Source organism: Ammospiza caudacuta, chromosome 3 (genome assembly GCF_027887145.1).
Source record: "Ammospiza caudacuta isolate bAmmCau1 chromosome 3, bAmmCau1.pri, whole genome shotgun sequence".
Taxonomy (NCBI): domain Eukaryota; kingdom Metazoa; phylum Chordata; class Aves; order Passeriformes; family Passerellidae; genus Ammospiza; species Ammospiza caudacuta.
The window spans coordinates 6774965-6794363 of record NC_080595.1 but is presented as its reverse complement, the minus strand read 5'-3'; the positions used below and the strand labels follow the sequence as shown (position 1 = coordinate 6794363).

The window sequence follows — 19399 nt, the reverse complement described above, 5'->3', positions numbered from 1 at the left end:
GTAGGAGAGCTTCCTGAATTTAACTAAGGAGCCATGCAGAGCTTTTACTGAATGGACAGGGCAGTATCACAACAACCACTCGTGACCCAAACTGTGCTTACTGAATTGTAAAATATTACCAAGACAGCTAAAATTCCCTTTTCCTCTTCTGACAAACTTGCCCTGCTGTTATAAATCAGCATATCATTTATTCTCAACAGATCTCCCATAAATTCTTCTCGCCTCTTAAACTACCATACAAACTCTTTGCTGATGGGGAAGATTGATGGAAGCAGAAGGAACACATGGTAATTTTCAGATAACAATCTGAATTCACAGCAGTAGAAACTTCATTAATCCAAACTTCATATTGAATGAATTTCCTTATTTTCTTTTAGCAAAGGAAAGCCAAATAGAAGAATGTTTGCTTAAAACCATCAATTTTTCTGTGCCATAACTTAATGTTGATGAATGTCCCAGAGAATTCTAATGAAAAAAGACTTGGTTGCTCATTTAAATTAAGACCAGATTAGGACTAATCTCACATTTTGCCCAAAAAGTTTAGAATTACTCTACTGCATGAAACATTTGGAACAGGATTTTGCTGTGAATGAACAGCAAGCCACATAAGTAAATTAAAAACTTTCTATTCAATTTTTGAGAAAGCCTAACTTCCCTAGAGCACTGCATAAAAAGCTAAATCACTGAATAAAATAACAGTTAATATTCTTGGCTGCCTTAAATTTCTTCTTTTAAAATCACATGCAAATGTGAGCAGTCTCATCAATATAAACAAAATCTTCAATGCTGCTCTTGGATAAAAATGCCTCATCCTCTGGCAAAGAGGCAGAATGTGTTAAAAACTGTTCCTGTATGGTTACATCAGTTGACATCCATTGTGCAGGAAACATGAGGAACAACACAGCAGACAGAACACCTCCACAGAAACCTGCCTAGATTGCAGGTTTATCTTCAAATATTCAACCATCTTATGCTAAAGTAAAAAAGTTTTTAACAAGTAAAGTTAGGCAAAGCATTAATGGAAGCAATGTGGTAAGACAAGGTTGATTATTAAGAAACAGCACATCAGGCAAATGTTAATTTTTCTGGGCAATAATGCAATGCATGCCTGTGTTAACATTCAGCACCAAGTGAAGTGACAGACTGACAAAACCCTTTTGTCCTACATCTGAAAGCAATCAAACAGATCCAAGTCCTAGATGACTAGTAAGTGTGCAGGTGTTAATATCAAAACAGACTAACCTTTAGCCCTTCTACTTCACTTTCCAACTGTTTAGAGTACTGTTCACTCCTCTCTCGCAATTTCCTGTCTTTGGATGCCTCAGCAGCTGCAGCTTCAGCTTGGACTTCCAGCTACAAAAGTACATACGTTTTTAATAGATAGGATTCTGCAGGGTTTTTTTTTCAAAATCTATTGATGGTTTTCAATATAAGAGAGAAATCTTCAGCACCAAACTGAACACTTCAAAGTCTTAGAAAACAAAATTGATACTGTTTGAAACAACAGACAAAAGGTTAAAGATTTACAAATTTAAAAAAAAACTCAGAAAACCTTACATATAACTTATTTCATAGAGTCTAAACAGTCTTCCCACCACTTACTTCTTTTTTAAGTCTCTCTGTTCTGCGTAACTCTTGCCTTAAACTTTCTACTTTTTGCATCACCACTTCCATTTCTTCCTCCTTATCTCGGAGCTGGCGGGCAAGCTTTTGTTTTTGAGAGTGCAAGTCTGTCAGCCGCTCGTTCATCTCTGAGAACTCCTGCATTGCCAATTTCCGCTGGCTGTGTGCATCTTTCAGCTCTTTGGCTTGGGATTTTAATCTGTCACTAGACTCTGCCAGTTCCTACAGTTTAAAAAAAGAATTAAGTAATAAACCTAGAATGCTACAAGGCCAATTTTGTCTTTGGATGAGTATCTAACACCTTTTCCAGAGTGAATAGAAACTACATATTCTTTTTTATTTCATCTACAATACAGATTGCATGCTTCTATAAATAAGGAAAGAGGCATGTTTTACACTAGTAGAGTGAGTAAAACTCCATAAATGTAAACCAAGTGAGAATCTACTCCATTATTATTACAGGTAAACACAATGGTGTTCAAGCACTTGCATTACAATACAAAAACACCTTGCTTTCTTAACAAAAATGTCATTAGCATTGGTTTTTAATAATTATTTAAATAAATTAAAAGAATCTCAAGTGCTAAACAGTAAAAATTGAATGGAAAACTCTACTCTATGAAAATCTTTACTCAAGAATCTTTAGACAACTGGCCTGCAATGGCAAATATTATTTCCATACACTGTACCTTAGTATCAAATATCAGAGAAAGTTTCAGGCAATAAAACACTGCAGTGAATAAAAGCAATATATGATAACTATCCTTCTCAAAGAATCAGCGTAACAGTGTTAGTGCAGTGATAACTCCATACCACAACACCTTCACAAAGCTTGCTGTGCCCTAGATTTGTGCCACCACACTACCAGTGAGGGACCACAACACTTTAAATAATTCCATAATGTTCAGTCAAACCAGAGCAGAAAAAAGAAGCAAGGAAAAGCAAATTTCAGGATAAAAAAACCACCAACTGGAAGAATTAGTATTTGGCACTGCTGACATCCATGTAAATCTAAACATGTTTCTAAGGTTCTTAAAAAGAGGTCCTAATCACTAAGAGCTGGTTTAGAAGAGAGATGGTCTTTCTGGGACAAACTGGCAGCTTTTTAAATTTTAAGAGCCTTAAGGGTCAGAAGAAACAGTGTTAAACACAGCTGGCACATCAGCTCTAGTGTAGACTCTAAAATAATGAGGCAATATAGTTACAATGAAAAACAGGTTTTATGTATTTCACACCTGATTACAGGTTGATCTAATAACAAATACAAAAAAGAGCCATGAAAGACAGTATGTTATAAATAAGAAAATGAGGGATCAGAGAGAAGAAGAAATAAAATCCCGTATTCTTTAGCTGCAGTTATTTCAAATTACTTTTCAATTTTCATACTTGGGCAATTCCTCACATCTCCCTCTGGAAATACTTCTGTGACACAGTCTTAACACCATATTCTTCACTGTTAAAGTCTCACCCATATTTCAGATTAAATTGTCTGGAATAGTTCTTCTCTACTCTGTCTTCTAACCCCTATTATCATCACTAAATGTGAAGCTCTAAAACCTTTTTTGCAGCCACCATGCAATTTGGATTATGGAGTCGTTCACTATCTGGAAGCAATCACTTAGGGAGCACCCAGCAGTCATACAGACAACGTGTTAAATAATGTCCTTTTCTTCACCAAAAAAAAGGCAGAAAGCTAAGTAGGTCATGCTACACACTTGTTATCTGCTCATTAGTTATACACTTGAAAGTTATTACAAGCAAAATGAACAAAAATAAAACAGTCTTGAGGGTTTAGAACAGTTGCTGACAAAATGATTTTACCTTATTAAGATCTTCTCTCTCTTGCTTCAGCGTCCTGACTTGCTTCTCAAAAGCCTTTATTTGTCTGGAGGCATCATCCAATTCCCTCCTTGCAGTGCTGGCCTCCTCGAGCTGCTGCTCCAGCTGACCAGATTCTAGAAAAAGCAGCAGAACTCTAAATATTCTAAGGGAAAAATCAGAATTCTACAATAGGATAGCCTAGCTGCTTGAAGCCCCTTCAATATTTTTTCTGGTTTCCATTTAATCACAAAATAAGGCAATTTTTATCTGGTTTAGAAAAGGGAGCGGGTTGTTTCAGCTGCCATTATCTGCTTTTAAGGGAACAGAATGAAAAGGTCCCAGCTTGCTGGAATGTAACACAAAAATGATAACTTGTTTTCTCACATTATTATGACCAGCTCTAATACATAATTCTGTAATGTATGCTTTAACACAACTTATACATTTGACTTTTATGTGCTGTGATGTAATATATAATACATTTTTTATTACACAGTAATTATAAACAGTCTCCCTCCTCCTTCCAGTTTCCCCCAAAAAGAAACAGTAAAAATAATGGGTCACTCAAGAGCTGGCAAGTGTTCTCCTGTCAGTACCCTTAAAATTAACTTCAGCTGATTTTACTTATTTCTAGTGTGAAAACCACTTGTTTTTATGTGATCTGCTTTATTACTACTATAAATAAGGGAGAACTATTGCAGCCAGTTTCTTACCAACAGTCAGTTACACAGTGACAGTGTAGTTCTATGGCACAATTAAATAATGTCATATAAAAACCCTCAAATTCTACAAGAAAACCTGAAACTCATAAAATATGGCAACTCTAACTAGTGAGTGGGTTTTTTTTTCCCCTCATAGTCTTTACTTAAAAAACAAGGCTTTAAAGTAAGATATATAGGAAGGTAAATTAATTTCAAGTTATATGAAATCATTGGACATATTTTCTTCTATTTATTTGTGGGCAGGTCTTCAGACCACTTGTATTTACCCAAAGAACAGGAACCCATCTGTATTCTTAATAACAGCCTTTAACTACATTTTCATAAATGTAACCCTAAGAGACTGGCTCTTGGAGAAATCAAATATAAAAACACATACATTTTTAAGAGGGTTAATTTCTGAAACACAAGAATTTTATAAGCAAATTAATACCATTAGCTTATACCCAGAAAAATATTCACTATTGTTTTAATTCACTCATTCTTGTTTAAAGTTTTAAAAGAATGCACTTAAATAAGAGATGCAGCTCAAAGCCAGAAATTATTAACTGCCTTCCTTATGTAGTCTACTCTGAAGTCACCAGTGAAAAGAAAGTTTATATATGGCTCTGCTGAGCCAAGATAAATCTCTCTTCTGTGCATGAACTACTTTGTTCCACAGCTCTGTTTTCCTCTTGCATTGCTGCCCTTTACATATTTGGCAATATTAAAGATTCCTCAAAGTTTTCTCCTATGTAACTTAGCGAACAAAAATTATAACTTTGACCTCAAAAATTGAAAGCATATGCTAGCTTGTCATTTCCTGGAAAACCAGATAGACAAGAAAAATGTATTTTTCTAAGCCTCCTGGTGACACCCCTGAATTTGACACAATTTTGAGTTTGCTCTTTATTACCTTTTTAAGCAGGTGTTTACTCTTACAGCTTCAGAAAAGGCAGTAAAACAGGTTAAAGAAAGTAACAAAAAGCTAGGTGTGACATATGGGTTGTAAATGGTAATTTTCCATTTAATCACCCTAGCTGTAACTAACATTTTAGATAATATATCCAAACACTCCCTGTAATATATTATTACATTACATTTAGTAACTCAAGAGATGAGCCCAAAGCATAAAAGGGTCATCTCTGCTCCTGAACTGAACCTTCTTAAGGTTCATCAGATCTTTTAAAGGCTATCCAGAAAACCTAGAACTAGCTCCTCTATATTTGGAAGCATTCAGACATGGCCATCATTGGTTTGTTTCTGTATTCTGTCACTAATATAGTTCTAAAATCTATCTCAAAACCTCCATAAAAATCAAGTAAAACAGAAAACTTTATTTTATCAAATTTGCTTATATTAGTTGCAGCTTAAGGCACAAATGAATCTTTTCTAACAAATGGCTGGATCAGACAAAACATTCAAGTATATACTGGCAAAGTTGATGGGTTAGGCAGCTCTACATCTTCCTCATTTGATCCTATTATTCACTTCCAAACCAAACTCCAAAAGTACACATTCTGTCTAGGAATAAATACACAAATATGTATGTGGTGTGAAGCAGAAAATTACTTTAGGAAAAATCTTCTCAGTATTGACCACCTTCACTAGACTTTGACTTCTTTTCAATTTCAAAAGGGACAGCAGATGTGCTGGGGAATGTTTCCACACCTTTACTATTTTTTTTTTCAATACCAAAGGAAGTGAGTGATACTTTCAGCAGTGAACTAAGGTGCAGCTTAATAGTAAAGAATAAAATACAATTTAAAGCTGATTTTGATGTTTTTCTGTGAATGATTGGTCTCATTCAAAAACTGTTCTTGTAAACGTTGCTTTTCAGTTTACAAGAAGAAAAAAACTGAAGAAGAAAACTGAAAAGTCAGTTTTCAAAACCTGATCTAAGGACTGTTGCAGAGAAGGGATTTCTGATCACATTGTCTTTATCCTCACTACAGCAGCAAGAGGAGGGACATTTGGCTGGAGCAAAATTTCACAAAAGCCTTTGTCCTGATATAGTGCCAACACGGCATCACTCAAACCAGAGTGATCCTCCCTGAGCTGGCTAAGCCATGTTCCTGTCCAAAAATAATGCCCATGGTACAATACAAAACTGCTGCATCACGCCAGAGCAGCTGTCCAGCTCTGTATCTGTAACAGGCTTTTTTCAGAGTACACAGTTTTGACAGGCTGTAATCTGTGTGCTGCTCTCTGCAGCTCACACACAACTCCTCCTGCCCCACAAGGCAGCTGCAGAGTCCAAACAAATCCACTCAAGTGTCTGCAAGCTGAGTTCCAGTTACTCTTTCTGTGGGCGTCGCTGCTGGCATTACCAACACGTGCAGGAACTGAATGAAGTCTTGTCACAAATACAAACCAGAACAAGTGGTTTTTGAAGTTTCCTCCAACACTTCTGGCTGTTTGTTTTTCTCTTGTCTCAGGCAAGATATGGACATGTAATAGAGATGTATCTACCACAACTTGTGACTGATTTTTCACACAAAACACAGACATTTTTCTATAAGATTAATTGAGTTTTTCTCCCCGTTTCTCTGGTTCCACACCTGATATCTAACAGTCTCTTGTTTTTTTTTTTTTTTTATTTAGGAAAATAATCTTGCTGTGCTTCCTTTCTTCCTTTTTTTGAGATGTCTCTGCTCTCAAGATCCTATTTTGAAGACAGCATTATGGAGATGTATAGCAGGAGTCCTATGGTATGAATCACTATGAGAGAAAACTCCCTTGAACTTAATTCAGAATATCAAATCAAGAATACTGAATACTAGCTTTTAAAGCAGGCTAAAAATATATTAGCTAAACATACAGCAAATTGTTCACTCATAGCTAGATTGAATATAGTAGTGCAATGTAAGCCCTCCCTCTCAAAGTTCTTAAAACATGAATTGCCCAGAATCTGAAAGAGTAAGGCTGGAAAAAGATGGATCTTTCCCTAAACATCTCCAGCTGCCTCTGTAGAACACACATACTGGGCTAAGTAGATTTTTGCTTTTTGACTAGTATGAATGTCCTGATGAAAGGCATCATATCATTAATTTAAAAAATAATCTCTTTAGCTGCACAGATTTCGAAATCACTTTTCCAACTTGAAGTACTGAGGTACTTGACAGCCATAACTTTAGTTTTGGTAAAATCTTCAAGAACTCTCAGAAGCAAAGAAAATACATGTTCAGTTTTGAAAGGAATGACAGTTCATTGACAGCAGAGCTCTCATCTCCCTTTCCCCACAAGCTTCTACTGCCCACCTTGTTCTGATTTACCCGATCATAAGTTGATTAAATTCTCTCTAACAGCATTCTCCTTGTTTCATCAAGTCAATTAAAGTCACGAGAGAGTCCAGGGAATGCACAGATTGAGAAGGGGCCATGCAGCTGTAGGCAGGACTAATTTTGGTGGCAGTTTTCTTTGAGCAGTTTTGCTGCTGGCAGTGCAACCTCATGGCCCATTGTATCCTCCCTCATGCACTACTCCTTGCCACTTGGAAAACTCAAAATGAATTTGGAGAAAATGTTGAGGTACAGTGGGAGAGTGAGGGGTAAAATGAGAAGTAAAAATAGACTGGAAAACTTTTAAAAAGCCAAGGAAAACTAGCATTATGATTGGAGAGGAAAAAAAGAAAACTTGACAAAATACAGTTTCTTGTTACAGCTTTTACATTACTATTTATGACATACCTGTTACCTGTTTCTTCAACTTTTCAATTTCTTCTTTCAAACTTTTAATTTCTAGATCTTTGCTTGCTGTTATTGGGCCATCCACTGTTGAATACTGCAGAGCCTGCACTGTCTGGGTGGACTCTAGAACAAGACAGAAGAGAGAGGGATGAATAACATGCCCTACATCTGAGGAGATCAAAGAGATACTACTGATAAATTTAGACATGCCAAAAGACCCCGCACTGGGCATTCTACAATTTGCAATTTCCAATTATTATGTGCCAATTTTTCAGTAATTGTCAGCTAGACCAACTAAATGCTTAAGAGTTTTAAGAACGAAATGTTTATGCCATAATGGCCAGTGAGAACAAAGTTAGCACAAGAAGTTGCATACACAGTGTGTTTCAGGCATAAAGCGTAACAGAAATTTAATTTGTCAATCAAAATAATAACAAGAATTATTTTCTGCTAAAAAGCATCCCAGGAAGCATATTTAATTTTTTTTCCCCACACTATAAACAGTGTCTTACAAAATTGCAGGTTAATCTAAGTTTAAAAAGTATGGAATTATTTTTTTTTTAATGACTATACCTTGCAGTTTTCTGCTAAGTTCAAGCTTTTCCTGTTCTAGACGTCTTATTCTCCTCTCATAAGCTTCTGTTGCTAAACTGTCCTCCAAAGTTCTCTGAATGCTGGCATCAAGATCCATGGAGGGTGGTCCAGCTGTCAGTCTTAGACAGCTGCGGTCTGAAAGAACACTGGGGGAAAAGAACAAATAGTATTGGATCTTACAACTGCTATGAAAACATCAACCAATAAACAGTCTGCTTAAGTTGTTAATTACTATGCCATTTATTGTAACATCTTGTTGTAATACTTTGTTTGTATGAGCTCATTGGAAATTGAATGAATTTTTGCCTAGCATGCCTGATCTCCTCAATGCATTTTTTGTTACACAGAATTGGATGAACTCCTGATTATAAATCATTATGGACACTCTATGTTAGCCAGACAGCAAAAAGCAAAAAGCTTAGACAGTAAAATCACAATAGTAGTTCATTTGAGAATAGTTAATCAAGTATCACAAATGCTTTAAAGACAACAATCACTAAAAATGGTATGAAATTATCCCATAACAACTAGGGCATGGACATGTCAGAAATGCTGTGGCTACTCATGTACACATGCTACTACTTATGCAAATAATGCTTTTGAAGTCTAGGACATTCTAGGACATAGTCACTTTCCCAGCAGAAACTGGCCTGTCTTTTCAATGCTTGTAAACACTTCCTTTATTTCCATAAACAAGAAGCATACAAGGGACTTCACTGTTTAGTTTAGCAATGGAAATGAGTCAAATAAATTCTACAATTATAGCAGATATCAAAGTAATTTTTACAAAATTTCTATTCAGACTTACAGAAGTGTCAAAGGGCTAGAAATAAAAGTGGTTTTAATGTCTAACAAACTAAGTTCTATTCGGGTCCACACATCCAGTCTTAACTTTGTAATGGGCAGTTAATTTTACATATTCTCTAATAACAACCTTTCTCTCAAAACCCCCCTGAGCAAAGGTGCTGACCTGTACATATATGTAAATTTTACCTGCAGAGAGCTCATTCTCTTGAACAGACAGCATTTTAGATTATGGTACTTTCCTCAATAAACCACATTCTTTGATATCTGCTCAATATGATTCAAAGACAGAAAGTTGGAACACTGTGTAACTAGCCTAGAGACAATTTTTGAACTCTTAACTTACCAGCTACTTGTATATGTGAAACCCACAAATGGTAAATGATGGCCAGAAAATGCAGTGTGGGATGGTGGAGGCATTGTTTCCTAGAAAAATAACAGGACAGTTGAGTAAGCAGTATCCTACTGGACTTAAAAGAAACAGATTTTTCAGTTTAACCATATGAGAAGTGTTAATATCAGGGGAACTATACTCACTGTCATCCTTATCTACAGCCCAAATATGAAACAACATCAACTAATTCTATTTATAATAGCATTTAACATATACAAAACCAGAGCATGCTGACATAAAAATGTCTAATTAAATAGGCTATTTTTCCAAGAAGCTCTTAGCACAAAGTGCAACACCTTTTATTCCCTGCTATGCTCCTCTCTGCTATTCAGTCAACAGGGCTTCCTGCCTGTAGAATTACCAGCCCACTTCTGAGTGGGCCACCTCTATTTGGAAAGAACAATCAACAGGCGTTTATTAGAAAGAAATAATACCAGAGAGTGTTCTAATCCCATTAGTACTTTGACCATTTCTTCATTCTTTGCTCCTCTTTCTTGCCAGACAAAGAACTACAAAGACAACTCTGAGTTGCTATTCAGGCTAAAATAACCCTGTTGTTATTTTATTTGGACTATTTGAAGTTCTAATATTCCTAATTTTCTGTTAAAAGCTTCCTATTTAAGCCCAAGAGGCAAGGTTTATGTTGCTCTACTAGAGATGGCCATAACAGTCACCAAAAGAAAATCCTCAAGAAGATGATTATTGCACTGGAAGTGATAAAAGATTCCAAATTGTCAGAAAAGGTATGTTACATATACCTTTCTTAATAATTTCTTTCTAAAACAAATAAAAATGAATGAAAGGAACCAGTTGTACATTTCTTTCATATAAAACTCTGCAGGGAAGGACAAGAAGAAAGACTGCATTCAACAGAAATCTGAAATTACCTTTCCAGTGGTGATGTCAGCTATTTTACATCACAACCTTGTCCTCTTAGCTGACAAAAACCTTCATGTTATAAATGAGTTCCCAAACAACACTAATGATATTGCTAGATTGTGTAAATTCATGAAGTTGAGCATTTTGGAAACTGAGGACAAGATCAAATTACAAAGCCTTAACTTTCCACTAAATCATAATAAAAATATCAATTATTACAGATTACTATGGTGAGAAAAAATTCTATTTCTCCTTTACATTTTGTTTTCACCTTTCATAGATTCAAATTTCAAAACTGTATTCACAAATAACTTTTAAAAATATCAAATACTTAATTGCACGATTTTAACAGCCCACATGACAATTCTCAGGTACCACACTGAGAGGTTACTAAATACCTAAAAAATTGTTTCTATTGATCATAAGGTAAGATTCTGTGAAAGAATTTGTTTTGCAGAGGTCAAGATACATATCTCCTGCTGCTTGTGTGAATTTAGCAGTACAACCATGCTGAGAAAATTATGACTGAATCCCTCAATAAGGCTACCAAACCAAACAGTGAAAAGCTAAAACCCAGCCCAGCTTAGGCTGCCTGAATAGCACAGTTCTGCCCTTTATGCTTGTGTGTACATTCAACATACTTTTTAAATGTCATTATTATGTATATAATTTTTCCATGGGACTATGGTCTCATTCAAAGTTCAGGAAGAATAACAATCATGGCTTTTCAACACTGTCTTTTATCTTCAGCATTGGGTTTTCCTCATTTGCTCTATGCAATTCAAATCTTGCCAAGAATTTTTGAAAAAAAAAAAAAAAAGTCTCATGGGCTTATCAGTGTTGCTGACTCGTATAATAGCAGTGTGAGTATGTGGAACTTCCTCAAAAGATATGTATGAAATATGGAGGAGAAAATACCTCCAAGTTATATATAAGGAATTTGAGGCAAAGCAATATGAAATACAATGTCCTCTGGTCAAAGCAAAAATGTAAAATATTCTCAGTCATGCAATGCCTTTAGGCTAGGTTTTTTCAGCAGTTCTGAGATACTAGGTGTGAAAAGAAATGCCAAGAAAATAACATCCTTATATTAAAACAGAACAAAACCTTCAGATGTTTCAAATTAGGAAGCTGAAAAAGAAGCTCTAGAAACTGGCATTCCTCTCTAACAGTTCAGGGGCATTGCTTTTCACCCCCAGATGTCTAAAGCCAAGTAAGAATTGTCTCATTTTTCTCAGCTGAGAGTCCAGTAACTCGGCAGAGAAGCGTTCTTTCTTCACCTGCAGGTCCCTGTTCCTTCACAATGGTAAAGCATTCACACTATTCAGGCATAGTTTGAAAACCTCAGGTGGGAGAATGGGCTCTAAAAAGGAGGAGTGGTGGAATGGACAACACTAAAATGTGTGAACAACCTCTAAAAAGTATCTCAGTTTCACAAACAAAGACCTGCTACATACAGCATCCACTCCAGCTACTCCATCCTCCCAGCTGTTGCTGGACAAAATAATGTGCAAACTGGTATCTGAAGACTGCATAAACAATTTTTAAGATAAAAATACTTCTGTTGTGAAGGGAGAAGGAAATATCAGATATAAGTGAGGAAACAAAACGAAAAAAGTGCAAATCATCCTATGCAGCTACACTGATTTGCTTAATTTGCCTATAAGGAAAAGGGGTCTGAGATTTAACCAGAGATGACAGAATCACTTAAATTGGAAAAGACCTTCAAGATCATTGAGTCCAGCCATTAAGGGTCAGGTCCATCACTAAATGACTTTCCTAAGGACCATGTCTAAAAACCTCCATTGAGTCAATTGACTCCACCACTTTTCTGGGCAGCCCTTTTGGTTATAAAATTTTTCCCAACATCCAAACTAAACCTCCCCTGGATCAACTTGAGGCAATTTCCTCTTGCCCTGTGGCTTATTACTTGGGAGAAGAGACTGATACCCACAAAGTGTTTTAGTCAAAGTGGTTTCCATGTTTTAATGTGCAGCTGGAGAAAAGGGAATGCAAATAATGATCATCTTGTCTACAACAATTCGCGTTGCCACTTATCTGCATGCCCAGAAAACTGAGATGTACATGCAGTTCAGAAAACAAAAGTGGTGAAAATGCTTTATCTGACATGTAAACAGCAGGTTTCCGCATCTTTCAACAGACACACACACACAAACACACCCAAAGGTATTTCCAAAGAGAGAACACAAGGCATTCCTCCAATGCTAAGGCATCTATCATCTATCAAAGCTCCTTTTCAAAAGCATAGAAACAAAAGTCTGATAAAATCAATAGCTGCAGAGCATTTTAAGGAAAGGTAAAAATATTTTCTTGTTCCTTAAGAAATGGCTGTAATATTTTTCCTACATTTCTCAAAACTCGAGTTGGAGAAAAGATTGGAAAAAGTATAGTGGAAATGAACTGAAGGGAATCAAACACCAACATGAGCAATTAGAGTAGAGCAATAAAATACAGTAAAATGCAATGTGCAAACTTATACTAAGCCTTAGCAATGCTCTGCTAGAAGTAGTCTTGCAGATTATCTGTGTGTAAATGTATTATTCTTTGTAAGACATGGACACTAAACTTGTTACTGCAACAGATGTATGTTAGCTAAAGACACATAAAGCTACAGTGAATTTACAAACCTTATCCTTACACAAGTATGATTTTAGGACCAGCCTACAAACTATGGAAGTATTCCTCTCTCAGCTCTTCAAAGCAGCATCTAACTGTTATTTATGCAGAACACAGTGAAATAAACTGCCTTTTCCATACATTTTGTTACAAAGTATACCACAAAGGCTGATTCATCAAAATGTTAATTGTATACTTACAGAGTTCTTTAAGCAATCATCATCCACATCAAAGTTTGATGTATCAGTAGGGCTGCTGACTTCTGGGATGTAAGGTGCCTCACAGTTCCTAATGTTGTCCCAATCAATCCCAGCAAAAAATGGATGGTTCTTAAAGTCTTCTATTCCATTTTGTCCAAGTCGATGCTCTCTGCTACAAATGAGCCTTCGGATGAGGTCCTTTGCACTTTCAGAGACATCTGTCACTTGAGCAGGAAACTGAAACCTCTCCTTAAAGATTCAAATAAGAGGAAATAGTTTATTACCAAGAAAAAGTTGGGAAAATGTACTTTCTTAGTGAAAATCATTAACTAGAAAAAGAAATGTGCAAATACTCCAGCTCTGAAATACATGCAGTAAGGCTTCAAGGAAAAGACTTCTGCTAAGGATGGAAACTATTAAGATATCTTATCTTCTACTTTTTCTCCTTTATTTAAATTTCTCTTACACTACAGCTGTTGAATTTTACAGCTAGCTCCATGTGGAAGAACATTTTAGAACCTTCTGCATAAGCCAAGGAATGGGTTCACCAGAAAAAAGAAACACAAGATTGATGCAATGTAGCCAAGACAGACTCCACAGAGTGAATTAACATCTATGTTTCCAACACAGATTTTAAGTTTTAGCCTTATTCCAAAGCAAAGTCATCTGCAATCCATAAGCATTAACTTGCTACATGGAAACATATTTTTTGTTCTACATTTATGAACACTTAACATAATTAGCACATAAAAACTTATTTTTAAATACGTGTTCAAGTTACCCCATTATTAAAAATTAGCTTAGAGACAGACAGAAAGTGCACTAACTTTGTGGTTCATTATTTTCCCATAGGTCTCCACCAAGGACTCAGCATAAAAGGGCGTTTCTCCATAAAGCATTTCATACATGCAAACGCCCAGGGACCACCAGTCACACTCGGGCCCATACTTCCCTTTTCCATCTTCCATGGCCTGCAAGATTTCTGGAGAGATGTAGTCTGGTGTTCCAACTGCCACTGAAGATTGGACCTGTAGAAGTTACATTTTCAGGATTAAAATCAACTTTCATCATTACAGACACTGTCATACTATGTCCATGTATATATAACTCTAGTCCAGCATTCTTGTCATAACAAGAACAACTAAACACAAGCAAAAGCTTCTAAATTCATAAAGAAATACTTAACCATCCAACTGCAGTAATAGGCAGCCTAATAATTTACTTTTGCTAAACTATTATCAATATTTAAAAACAGATAAAGGACAGAACTGTCAATTGTCAGGACTAGAGCCAGCAAGCAATTAGAGATTTGGTAGTCACATATATTAGGTCAAATACTTTGTAATCCTCTGGGACATGATTAAACATACTGGAATTACATTCTAGTCACACTTAATGTGCAAATTTAAATGGACTAGAAGAACATCATCCCATTTCAGTATCTCATCCTGCTCATACTACAGCTTACATTTTCAATAAAGATTAGAGCTCAGAGCTTAAAACTGAGAGATTCATAGTTCATAAACACCTACTTGGCATTGACAGCACAGCTTCCCTTTATTTATTCATGAGCTGACTGTATGCTAAGAAGTTCTTAATATACTGCAAATCCAAGCAGTCTGCAGTTGAATTTTCAAGAAAGTCAATTATATACCAATACCACTTACAGCTCCATTTCATTTGCCATAAGGCACCTATTCCCTTTATTAGCACACATTTTGTGGCCATCAATGGACTACAAAAAAATATTTAGGAATGTATCATTCTTTCTAATTTACCGTTCCATCTTCCATCAGTTTCAGACAAGAACCAAAATCTGCTAATCGAATATGTCCATTCATATCCATCAAGATATTGTCTGGTTTTATATCCCTGCAATAAAACAAATTCCAGGATTAGTACAAAATGTACTGCATTAGATGTATTCCAAGCATTAACTCTGCAAGTCTTTTCATTGAAAACCAGCAACCCAACAGTCACTCATGATATGGTGAAATTTGCACTAGAGACATTTCATGAGGCTGTAGATCAGTCAAATAATCCTACAATGCTTCTTAATTTTAGCAACAATTGTGTAGTTAAATTCCTCTCATGTCTCAAGGGTAGGCAGGAGAATCTTATTTGCTCCGAGCTTTTGTATATAAAATTTTAAAATCATCTGAAGAATTTTAGTGAAATGCTCTCAAGTGGAAGATGCATGCTTATAGTGGAGCTGGAAAACAACCCCTAGATTTTACAACAGAACAAAGGCCAATGAAATACTGAAATAGTTTACACATTTTTAGATTTGCTGTCTTTCACTGACATTCTTGTCTCACATGCATCTCAGCTCACTGTGCACATCTGTCATGCTTCTGCTGACATGACCATGGTACACACCACTGCAGCTCTGCCTGGCCACACTCTGGCTGCCCCACTGAGCTCACGATGCAGATGGAACTACCCTTCTAAGCAGGCAGCATCATAAACATGTAATAAATTCCTCATATAATAAACTCCTCATATTGTAAACTTGGCCTTTTTTTTGTCTCAGGCTTTTCCTAAGTGTACTGAAATACAGGTAGAGTGTATGTTCCAGTGTACAGCTGAGTAGGATAAAAGCCCTCAGTTACCAGAGGGACATTTGTTGTTCAACTTGTAAACTAGGTTCAAATGTTGAAATTTCTTTTCAATTAAGTATAGATATTAAAAACACACATCAAGCTACATTTTAAACATATCTGACATTAGATTCTTACACCATCCTTATCTATTATATTCAAAGCATAAGTTATGACTGTATGAATACAGGTCTACAAATATTTTCTCATGGAATATTTTTAAGATATAAGAACAAAGCTCCTAAAAAAACAGCAAAAAAATTAATTCCTCACTTTGCTTCACTCCCCAAACAACTTATAAAATGAATGCCACTGATTGCTTTACAGACAAATCTCAAAATATTCACAAGCTAAATGTTCACATTGCATATGAGAGCAAATTTTGTTGTTTGGATTTTGATGTTGGGTTTGTGGTGGGTTTTTTTTTCCCCCAACTAAAAGTCGAGTTATAGACAAGCCTTACTGATCATTTACAACAGAAAAAAAAATCAGAATCACACTTTGAACAACATTATAGAACCTATGGCGTAAGGGTGTCACAGTGTCACACACTTGGTGACAATAAATATGGTAACAATTTGTTGTTTGGAAGAAAATAACTTCCTGAATTTGTGTTACTCGAAGAAAACCAGATAGCAGCACATGCTGAAAACAAACTTAAGGCACCTTTTAAATGCTCAGAAATATTTACAAAGTAGAAAACAAACACTGCAAGAAATCACACTTTCACAACTTGCAAGTGAGCATAAAGACAATTCTTTACAAAGTAAATCACAAAAATAACTGAATAACTAAATAACTGAGTCCATTCTCATAGGACCATTCCTCCACTTGATTTTTGCTGACACTGAATATGCCAAAGAGTTGCAGCCTCCAGACTGAGATAGTTGTGTTTGTTTTGCACTCGCCCACCAAAAACATTCCTTAAACACGTTTCTAAATAAAAACAAACACATGGCATTGAGACTGCTGGAATTATAACTTCAGTTTAAAACACTTTGCAAAAACATGCACCTAAAATCCAGTTCCTCCTAGAAGCTGGACCTAGTTCAAGCTAAACAAAAACATGAGTCACCCTTGAGGCTCCATTTATCCACATTCTATCTTTTAATATATTCCCAAGAGAAATAATAATAACATTAATAACCATCATCATCATCCCAACCTCTCCCATTCAATCTCACAAAACAGCAAGAAAAAATGAAAAATCTCATTGTGTTGTCAACACTGTGCAAAACCAAACCTGCAAACAACACTTGAAGGAACAACAATTTCTTGCAGAGTGGCATTTGTAATGCTCAGTAATAACTTCATAAGAATAATTTTTACAGCTAAGGAAAAAAGAAAAGACCAACTTAATAAAAACAAATTCTTTTCAGCTCTTGTAACAGAAGCTATGGGCTATGAACAACTGTTCTGAATTCTGAGCTACATTAATAAAAGACAGTTTGAAAGACAAGAATTGCTGGTACCTGCAGAGCAGAGTAGGCTATAAGCAAAGGGAAAGAAAATTATGAGCCCCAGAGGGAAACAAGGAACAGGAGTAATTATTGCCAGTGTAACTGAAGAGTGTGAAGGTGGTGATTACAGGAAAAAATCATGTCTTAAACCCTGCATCTTTACTGGGCCTGCAGCAGCTAGATCGCATTAGAATGATGAGTTTTGTTCCAGGTTTTCTTTTGAATGACATTTGTTTACTCCCTTTAGTGATCAGAGCTGATCTATCGCCTGTTCTAAAGAGAATATGGTATTCTCTCTTCACATTCACTCCACCTTCCCCAGCTTATCCTAGTTTCTTCAATGTATGGACTGGTTCCTTCTACTTCCATCTCAACTGCATTTTTATTCCTATCTCTCCTACACTCACGTCAAAAGCTGAGATGTCCAATCCTTCACAGCCTATCAACCCCAAATTTCCTCCCTTTCTGTTTCCTCCTTCCTCTCTCACCTTCTTCACTCCCAAGTCCTCATCTCCCTGCTTGCTCAAATTTAAGTAATCTTGTTTTTTATCCCATTTCAGTTCTCAGCAGTCACTATTTACTCACAGTCCTGTTCCACCGGCTTCCTATTCCTGTGATACAGGACAACTGTATCCTCTTTCCTCATGTCCAGTTCCTGTCCAATTTGCATGGCAATCTTCTTTGGCACCAACAGGAAGAGAACAGGAACAGTAACAGAGACACTCCACACACTCTCTAGTGTCTGTTTATCAGCATCTCTCCAAATTCCTTCAATATCACAGCTCTGAAGCAGCACAAATACAGCAGAAGAAAACTGAAAAGTATTTAGGGATCAAACTCTGCACACAGTGGTTTGGAACTCATAAGAACTGGAATATTGAGGGAAAAATTATAACCTGAAAATATCTAGGTGGGAGAAAGAGGAATATATATCCATGGAAAATATATCCATGACTCATGGAGGATTCTCTCCTATATTTCAAGTCTCCACACCCCATAGTAGAAGATTTTCTCACTGGTTTTGTAATAATTATTTTATTAATTGAAATTCTATATAGGAAAAGCAATCCATGATTCTTGATTTTATTTCTGGAAAGAGGAACACTTATGGCTTCAGGCAAACACTAAGGAAGGAAAATTCCAGATTGAGTACCTAAAATCTGGCAAAATTAATGAGCAAATAATGAAAAGTTATATGGCTCAATGAATAGAGCACTGGGCTGAATCTTTGTAGATAAGAATTACCAGGTTATTGTGGGCAGGCCATTTAAACATCACTCAACAAGAACCATGGTGCTCAGTCAAGCAATTAGTATCATCTGGCTAGAAGGCTGTAGAGCCCAAATACCCCACTAACTCTGTAATTAGTTCACTGCAATAAAAGGTCAGCCCACTTGAAATATGAAATACTAATTCACTTTCAAGAAATATAAGCATTTGAAAGGTATTTTATGAGCCAGATTTCTAGTGGGAACAGGTATTGAATTGCTCTGACACCACTGTGCTTCTCTGGAGACCCTGACCAAGTCCCTGACAGTTCAGCCCCTCTCTGACAGAAGCTTCAGGGGAGGAACCTCAATGTGCAAGGGGTACAGGCTGCCAGAGCTGGACCTGCACGAGCCAAGCTACCACAAATTCTTCAAATATGCTCCACACTGAATTAAGGGCACACCAGAACTCAACATATCCAAAGAAACCAAAGAAACCTTTTTTTTTTTTTTTTTTTTTTTTTTTTTTTTTTTTTTAAATAAGTGATTTAACAGCACTGAAGGAACTGGAAATCTGGACCAAAAAATTTCTCTAGAAACAGATATGTCAATTTAAACTTGGACTTCAACAGTGTCCAGGAGCAAATTCTACTTTTCTGAGCTTTGTAGGCCTTGACTGTAGGAGAAAATCAGCACTGCACAGCAGCTTTGGAGAATGCAATAGGAATAAACAGTGTGTAATACTGAACACTTCACTTGCACTGAAATGAGCAAAGGCTAATGAAAAAAAGA

The 19399-nt window shown here is 36.2% G+C and overlaps 1 protein-coding gene across 4 annotated transcripts in view; it reads right to left on the bottom strand.

Annotated features, from left to right (window-relative positions):
- Positions 1-19399, bottom strand: part of CDC42BPA (CDC42 binding protein kinase alpha) — a 181998-nt gene that overhangs the window by 64694 nt on the left and 97905 nt on the right. For 3 of the 4 annotated variants that reach the window (XM_058801005.1, XM_058801009.1, XM_058801007.1), the window contains 9 exons: positions 15118-15211; positions 14167-14367; positions 13340-13588; positions 9576-9655; positions 8405-8571; positions 7832-7954; positions 3445-3578; positions 1603-1845; positions 1243-1353 (listed from right to left, as the gene is read on the bottom strand). In XM_058801005.1, coding sequence (XP_058656988.1) covers positions 1243-1353; positions 1603-1845; positions 3445-3578; positions 7832-7954; positions 8405-8571; positions 9576-9655; positions 13340-13588; positions 14167-14367; positions 15118-15211 — 1402 coding nt within the window. The remainder of the gene's footprint in view (positions 1-1242; positions 1354-1602; positions 1846-3444; positions 3579-7831; positions 7955-8404; positions 8572-9575; positions 9656-13339; positions 13589-14166; positions 14368-15117; positions 15212-19399) is intronic. The other variant, XM_058801008.1, reaches the window with a different exon arrangement.